The sequence below is a fragment of the Bison bison genome, unplaced genomic scaffold, assembly GCF_000754665.1.
Source record: "Bison bison bison isolate TAMUID 2011002044 unplaced genomic scaffold, Bison_UMD1.0 scf7180017864155, whole genome shotgun sequence".
Classification (NCBI taxonomy): domain Eukaryota; kingdom Metazoa; phylum Chordata; class Mammalia; order Artiodactyla; family Bovidae; genus Bison; species Bison bison.
The window spans coordinates 459,942-467,913 of record NW_011494727.1 but is presented as its reverse complement, the minus strand read 5'-3'; the positions used below and the strand labels follow the sequence as shown (position 1 = coordinate 467,913).

Genomic DNA, 7,972 nt, shown 5'->3' with positions numbered 1-7,972 from the left:
GATTTCTTCCCCACCAGCCACGACTGGGACCGCACCATCATCTCCACTGCATTCTCCTGCATCGCCTTTGTGGCTTATGCCATGGATGTGACCTGGGCTAGGGCCCAGCCCAACATGATCACAGGCTATATGGCCACCGTGCCAGGCCTGCTTAAGGGGCTGGAGACTGTCGTGGCCTGTGTCATCTTTGTCTTCCTCAGCAACACCTCCCTGTACCTGCACCAGCCGGCCCTGGAGTGGTGCGTGGCCGTGTACTCCATCTGCTTCATCTTGTCATCCGTGGCCATCCTGCTGAACCTGGGCAAGTGCGACAGCAGGCCGTCCATCCCCTTCTCCGTTTTCCAGGTTGTGCTGACCCTGCTGTCCGTCCTCCTCTACACCACTGCTCTGCTCCTCTGGCCGCTCTACCAGTTCAACGAGGAGTTGGGCAGGCAGCTCCAGCGGTCCAGTGATGTGAACTGCAGCAGTGGAATTTCCACCTCTGTGTGCATCTGGGACCAACAACTGGCTGTGGTTAGTTTGACAGCCATCAACCTGCTCATTTATGTGACTGACCTGGTGTTCTCTACCCACCTGAATTTTAACAGCGGCTGAGGCTTTGCCCAAGGGCTCCCAATTCCTCCCTTGTCTCACCTGAAGTTCATTACCAAGCTCTGATGTCCTCTTTCCGGCTCTCTTCTCTCCCTTCTAACATCCTTCTGCATTCATCTCACTCCCTTTCCCATTTCCTTCCCACCTTCTGCTCTATCTCCTTCCTGGTTTCTTTGGTTGCCCACATCTTGTTTTGCCTTTTTCTCTTGCTGCTCTCTCATCTTTTCTACATTTTCTGTTTTTTACCCCTTTTCTGGTCATCCTTGGTTTTCTCATCTCCTGTGTCCTGACCACCTCTCCCCTTTTTCCTTCTTCTGATCCGTCAGGACCTGAGACTCCTTCCTTCTCTGCCCACCACCCCCTCCCGCCTCCTAAGGTGCTGACTCCACAGCACACAGCCCTCTGTGCAGCTGTTCACACCCTAGGCCTCCGGAGGGGCCTTGTAGCCAAAGCAAGTCTGTCCCTCTGGTACATGTGTGATGGGTCTGGGGATGGGGGCGGGTAGCTAGGCATTGGGTCCTCTTTCTTTGTGTACAGTGTGTCTCCCATTTAAGTTAAAAAAAAAGTCTCTGGAGGTCAGTAATTTCCAGTGGGTGGGAGTCTTGAAGCAGAGACCCTGGGTCCCTAGGCCCCAGCTGGTGGTTGGCCCTGTCTGACAATGGCTCCAGAATTTTTCCGAGCTTATTGAAAACCCACTGCCTACAGAAGCCATCTTAAAGGAAGCAAAGGCTGAATGCCTCCCCATCCCAACTACTCTCTGGGGAATCGAAGCAGGAGCTGGTGAAGAACCCCAGAGTCTTGAAGACAGCTGTCTGCAGTGTTGGTGAGGGGCAGCGATGTGGCCCTCTGCCTCAGCGATCAAAAGAGCAGGTCCTGCCTCTGCAGGGAGAAGAGCATGGCCCTGCCAGCCTTAAAGCTGATGTTAGCCTGCCTGGGATTTTTTGTTTTCTTTTTCTGGTCAGAAGGACAAAATTGACTGAATGGACCTGTTCTTAAAGGTGAAATTTCTTTTCTATTTTTCTGGGGAAGGTGGGTTGACTGAGTGGGGATTTCAGCTGCTGTAGTCAAGAGAATTGCAGTACTTGAATGTGTGTGCGCACACACATCAGTGGCTTTTTGCCACTGCGTTCTGCTTTTCTGAGACTCAGGCATAAAGTGACCTATATAAATGTAGAAAAAAATATGCATGGTTTCTTTTAATTACCTGGAGTTTCCAATCCCCATCAGCCCCTGCTGTCAACCATAGAAATCTTGTCCTTTCTTCCACATCCACAATTGTTCTTTTTTAAAAACCTCAAAGATAAAATAAACAAAATGAAAATGAAACCAACAAAATCCACAGGTCCTAATTGCCCAAACTTGACTAGAAATCAGAAAGAGCCTAGGTCTTAAAGGGGCTCTGCCAGCCCTTGGATGCTGCTGTTGCTAAGTCGCTTCAGTCATGTCCAACTCTGTGTGACCCCATAGATGGCAGCCCACCAGGCTCCCCCATCCCTGGGATTCTCCAGGCAAGAACACTGGAGTGGGTTGCCATTTCTTCTCCAATGCATGAAAGTGAAAAGTGAAAGGGAAGTCGCTCTTTGGATGCCTGTCTTTAAAGGCGTGTGCTTTGTGCATACTGACTGTGTGTGGTTGTGTGTGTGTCAGTGGGCATGCATACATTAAGACCAGCAGCCCTTTAAATAACTGGCAAAGTCATCTCAAGCCTTCTTCCTCTCTTATTCTCAGCCACAAAGCCTCAGAGCCCAGCATCCTAGAGTCACCAGGGCCAGAGGAGCCAGGCAAGCAGAGCTCTGCGGGAGGGGAGAGGAAGGACCTCTGCTGCCCCTCACTCCTGTACTGGGATGAAGTGTGTGATCTTCACCCAGAGGTGGGTTGGATGGAGGGGAAGGGCTCCCAGGAGGTGGTCCCTGTGGCAGGAAAAATCTTAAGAAGCAATAAAATAAAATTCGTATTTTAAGACAAGAAAATTTATTTGGCCAAATACACCTAAAGCTGCGTTAAAAAGTTAAACAGATTTCTTTTTTGCAGGACTTCTTAGGACTAAAAGAGATCTATAGCAGTAAGTGATTCCCAGACTTGTATAATCAGGGAACTGTTTTTTTCCAAGGAACATCCTGGACTAGTATTCCATGGGATACTCTTTGGGAACCATCAGTCACATCCCCCTCCCCCTAGACTGGTTCAACAGCTTGACTGGAAAGGCTCTAACAACATCACCTCCCACAGTGGGCCTCTTATTTTGCAGCAGCTTTCGTTCCTTAGGGGGTGCAAAGTCCACTTGCCCTGCTCTCTGGACTTGCACAGAGAGTTTCAATCTCTGCTCAGCTGGAGAGTTCTCCGAAAAGTCCTCAAGAGTCCTTGGCTCTCCTCTGCTCACCTGCTCTAGACAGAACGTCTTTGCATTGATTCAGGTGCTCGTTCAGGGCAGGAATTGGGTTTTGCTGTGGGATCTGCAGTGCCTGGCACACAGTGAACACACAGTAAATAGTTGTTTAGAAGAGAAAGGCATAGATAGAGCCTCCCTGGGTGGCTCACACAACCACAACAGTGCCTCCGTCTCCAGAACTTCCACATTCCTGGTTGCTTTGTCGTCAAGCCATGGCCTTCCCTAGGGTTTATTATTAGCAAAGGAGACAAGGCCCCTGATGGCAGGAAGCTGGCTGGGGCTCAGGGTGCTGGCCCTTCAGCCCTGGGGGCCTCTCAGCAAATAGTCCCTTGGAAACAGGGCAGCTGTCCCTGAGGAGGGGGCAGGCTGGGAGGGGCCTCACTCCCCCACACACTGGACCCTGGAGGAGCCCCTGTGTGAGCAGGACGGCAGCCCTGGCTGGCGGGACTGTCTTGGGCGGTGACCTGGGCAATTCCGTGGTCTCCAGGGTCCCTGCCACTCTGGCCACGTGTCCCTGTCACAGCCCTGAAACCCTTTCACGCCCCTGTTCTCCTGTCTCAGTTCCAGTCCAGGCCCCTCCTCCATGGGAAGGTTGGCTCCATGCCTGCATCCCTTCTGGGTCAGAAGACCCCTACTGGGCTGCCTCAGGGCCACTGGGACTCTGGGATCCCACCCCACCCCTGTCATCCCCACTCTGCCCCCCTGACCCCCACCCCTCTCCCAGGAGCATCCTCAGGGTTGTCTCCTCCTAGGGGTCCAGCAGGGGCCTCCTCTTCCAGCCCCTGCCCTTAAAAAGGGCCCGTCATCTGTCCATCCCCATCCCCTCCCTGGATACCCTGAAAGCCTCCACCTCAGCCTCAGACACAGCATCCTTGTTCATTTCCAATCCTTTTTCCCAGCTGGGAAGCTGCTAACCAGTCTCCCAGGCCAGAAAATCCTCACTCAGGTAGGACTACTTTCTAGAATTTTTTGGACTCTTATCTGGATGGCAGCTTTGAAGCTAAAAAATCAAACATGATGTCAATTTATTCTGTGGTTCCTCATGACGCCACCCTAGAGTCATGCTGGGTTGGAGTCTCCCTGCCCCAGTGGGGAAGAGTCACATGTGAAGGCAAAATTGAGGGGCGGAATTTAGAACACTTCCTACTTCCCACGTCATCTTGTCCCCACAGCCTTGCTCTCAAGCCATGGCTCCTCCCTGTTCACCCCTGAAGCTTCTCTCCTCAGAATGGGACTGTGCCCCTCAGATGGCAGGTCCTTCTAGTGATGCTGCAGGGAGGAGAGCCCGGGACACGTGTGTCTTCAGCTTGCTATGGGAGGAGGCCAAGGGCCTTGAAGGTGGGTCCTGGTCTCAGAGCCCCGAGCTTTGGTCCTGGCCGCCTACCCATGGACCCTGCCGACATGTGGGCTGTAGAGCAAAGTGTTAAAACCCACAGCTTTAGCTGTGTTTTCTGAGTTCCCTCTTCCTGGTCATGCATGCCACCTAAGGTGAAGGCATGTGATTTCTTTAGCCTTAGTTTTCTCATCTATATAATGGGGTTAGCAGTATAATCCACAGTCTCTTTTCTGAAACCCTTGGGTCAGATATCCTCCAGAATTCAGAATTTTTCAGTTTCAGACAAGTGACCTGGTGCATCTATTCTATATGACATAACATCCCACTGGGGTCTAGAAGTCCCTTGTAATCAAATACATTAGTGTTTCTACAACTGTACTTTTGAGCACTCATAATACATAAAATAAATGAAAATCATAAATTATCCCAGATATGTTCCGATCAAATTTGCTACCAAATGAATTTTTAAACATTCTTGTTCAGTTTTCAGAGGCTTGAAGGTTTGGGGTTGCAGATAAGGACCATCCTACGTTGCATCTCTATAGATAATGGCACGCAGCACAAAGAGATATAAAAAGTGTTCATGGTTGAGGCCGGACCCAGCCCAGCTGTGAGGTTTGGGATAAGACAAGTCTGTGACAAGGCCACGGGTGATGGGTGGAGAGAACCATTCTGGAGTGGCTGTGCTGTTACCTGAGTGTCTGAGCCATTGGTTCCAACTCCAAAGATCCTGAGCCTCAGCCGTCACAGGGCCCTGAACCTTTTCCAGGCGTCTGACTTAATCCACCTCCGAAACTGGATCTTTCTCTGGTGGGTCCTCAGGGAAGACCACTGCTGTACTGGTGACCGTGACCTGCCTTACAGTCATGACACCATGTCCACCCGGCGGACATCCCCAAGCAATGAAGGCATCCTCTGGGTGTTCTGGCTCCTCCGCTTGCCGCAGCTCTGCTCCACCTGCGTGGCCTTCTCGCTTGTGGCCGACATGGGCACTCTGAGAGGGGCCATAGGAAACTGGTCCATGTCCTTCTGGTGTGTCTGTTTCGCCATGACCTTCATCATTACCATAGTTGAATGTTGCAGGCACCCGTCCAGCTTTCCTTTCTTCTGGTACAACATCTCTGTCACCTACACCTGCTACGCTGCCCTCATCTGCCTCTCGGCCTCCATCATCTACTCCATCACCTATGTCCAGTTCGTGCATTATGGTCCTTATAGGGACCGGGCCATCGCTGCCACTGCTTTCTCCTGCATCGCATCTGTGCTGTATGTCATAGAAGTGGCCGGGATATGGGACTGTTATGAGCTCAAGAGATCTTCTTCTATGTGCACACCACGCGATCCCTGTTGAAGGTGCTGGAGACCTTCGTGGCCGGTGTCATCTTTGCCTTCCTCAGCAACACCTCCCTGTACCTGCACCAGCCGGCCCTGGAGTGGTGTGTGGCCGTGTACTCCATCTGCTTCATCCTGGCAGCTGTGGTCCTCCTGCTGAACCTGGGTGAACGTGAATACAGGCTGCCAGTCCCCTTCTCCATTTTCCAGCTAGTGCTCAGCCTGCTGTCTGTCCTCTTCTACATCAGTGCTCTGGTCCTCTGGCCACTCTACCAGTTCAGCGAGGAGCTCGGTGGGCAGCCCCAGAGGCCCAGTGATGGGGACTGCAGGGACGAGCTCACCTACGACATGTGCGCCTGGGACCAGCGCCTGGCTGTGGCCGTCCTGACAGCCGCCAACCTGCTGGTTTACGTGGCTGACCTGGGGTACTGGGCCCGCCAGGTGTCTGTAGGGACTGAGGACCAGCCCAGGGACTCCTGATCCTCTGCTCACAGGAGGTATCCTCACCGAACTCTGACATCCTCTGATGCCCTCTTCCTGGCCCCCTCTCTCCCTCCTCACATCCTTCCCCACGCATCTCACACTCTTTTCTTTTCCCTTCCCTCCTGCTGCTCTGTCTCCTTCCTGGTTTCCTTGGTTGTTCAATTTCTGTTTTGTCTCTTTCTCTTGCTTCTCTCATTTTGCCTTCATTTTCTGCTTTTTGGTCCTTTTCTGATCATCCTTAGTTTTCTTGTATCCTGTGTCCTGACCAACTCTCCCCATTTTCCTTCTTCTGATCCATCAGGACCTCAGACTCCTTCCTTCTCTGCCCACCACCTCCTAAGATGCTGACTCCATAGCACACAGCCCTCTGTGCAGCTGTTCACACGCTGTGCCTCCGGAGGGGCCTCATTGCCAAAGCGTGTCTGTCCCCCTGGCAGTGCCTTACTGGTGTGGCTGGGAGAGTTTAGGGGGTGTGGGCAGGTAGGAAGGGATTGGGCTTTTTTTCTCCCAGTGGAGTAACTGTATAGTGCACCTCCCCTTTAAGTTAAAAAAAAACCTCTTAAGGTCAATAATCTCTAGTGGGTGAGATTCTTGCATGAGATACTCTGGGTTCCTGGGCCCCACTTGGTGCTCAGTCCTCCAAGAGATTGGCTCCAGAATTTTTGCAGGCTCACTAAACATCCGTCGCTTAGAGGGCATCTTAGAGGAAGTCAGGGGTAAATGCCTTCCATCCAACTACTCTCTGGGGAATAAAAAAAAAAAAAAACTGGTGAAGAACCCCAGGGTCTTGAAGACACCTGTCTGCAGTGTTTGTGAGGGGCAGCGATGTGGTCCCCCTGACTCAGTGATCAAAACAGCAGATTCTGCCTCTGCAGGGCGAAGAGCATGGACACTGCCAACCTGTCTGGGTGTTTTGTTTTGCTTTTCCTTTTTTCCCTTCTGTTCTGTGGGCCAAAAATTACTGAGTGACTCTGTTTTTTAAGAGAAAGTGTCAAATTTTCTTGGGCGGGTGGTTTGTAGGGGGTGGGGGTTGCTGCTTCCATTGTGAAAGGAACTGTATTGTTGGATGTGAGGGGACACATACGTGTGTTTTTCTGTGTTGGTTGCTTTTTGATGTTGCTTCCTGCTTCTCTGGGACTCAGGCATAATTTGCACTATATAAATGTGCACAATTTAAAAAGATTTTCTGGAGCCTCTTGTTCCTATCAACACTGCTGTCACTCATGCTGCTGCTAAGTCGCTTCAGTCGTGTCCAACTCTGTGCGACCCCAAAGATGGCAGCCCACCAGGCTCCCCCATCCCTGGGATTCTCCAGGCAAGAACACTGGAGTGGGTTGCCATTTCCTTCTCCATTGTATGAAAGTGAAAAGTGAAAGTGAAGTCTCTCAGTCGTGTCCAACTCTTAGCGACCCCATGGACTGCAGCCTACCAGGCTCCTCTGTCCATGGGATTTTCCAGGCAAGAGTACTGGAGTGGGGTGCCATTGCCTTCTCTGCTGTCAATCATAGAGAATGGCTTTTTCTATTCTCCCACTTTCATAATAACTTTTTCAACCTCAATATAAACATGAAAGAAAAGAAAAAAAGCAAAACAAAACAAAATCCACATACTGTACTTGCTGCAAATTTGCCTAGAGCTCAGAGGAGTCCCAATCAATTCCCACCCTCACCCAAACATAGGTCTCTGGGAGCCCCTCCCACTGGCTCCCCAACCAGGCCTGGACTAGAGCCTGGGGGTGTGGCCCAGCCTGTGACACTAGATGTTGGGCCCCACCCCAGTGCCCAGTATCCTGTCCCCTAGCTCTTAAAGGGGCCGTGACAGCATCTGGACGCCTCGCTATA

At 51.6% G+C, this 7,972-nt stretch overlaps 2 protein-coding genes across 2 annotated transcripts in view; both read left to right on the top strand.

The window, feature by feature from the left end:
* Positions 1–594, top strand: part of LOC104989453 (myeloid-associated differentiation marker-like) — a 3,707-nt gene extending 3,113 nt beyond the window's left edge. Inside the window, exon 3 of the mRNA XM_010841132.1 lies at positions 18–594. Within this exon, the coding sequence (XP_010839434.1) occupies positions 18–594 (577 nt within the window). The remainder of the gene's footprint in view (positions 1–17) is intronic.
* A 4,456-nt stretch (positions 595–5,050) lies between these two features.
* Positions 5,051–7,313, top strand: LOC104989371 (myeloid-associated differentiation marker-like). The gene has a single exon (XM_010841015.1). The coding sequence runs from the start codon at positions 5,191–5,193 to the stop codon at positions 5,665–5,667; it is 477 nt and encodes a 158-aa protein (XP_010839317.1). The 5' UTR covers positions 5,051–5,190; the 3' UTR covers positions 5,668–7,313.
* The last annotated feature ends 659 nt before the right edge of the window (positions 7,314–7,972 follow it).

Excerpts from the sequence above, each read along its gene's own strand:
- LOC104989371 (XM_010841015.1), top strand. The coding sequence starts at position 5,191 with ATGTCCACCCGGCGGACATCCCCAAGCAATGAAGGCATCCTCTGGGTG.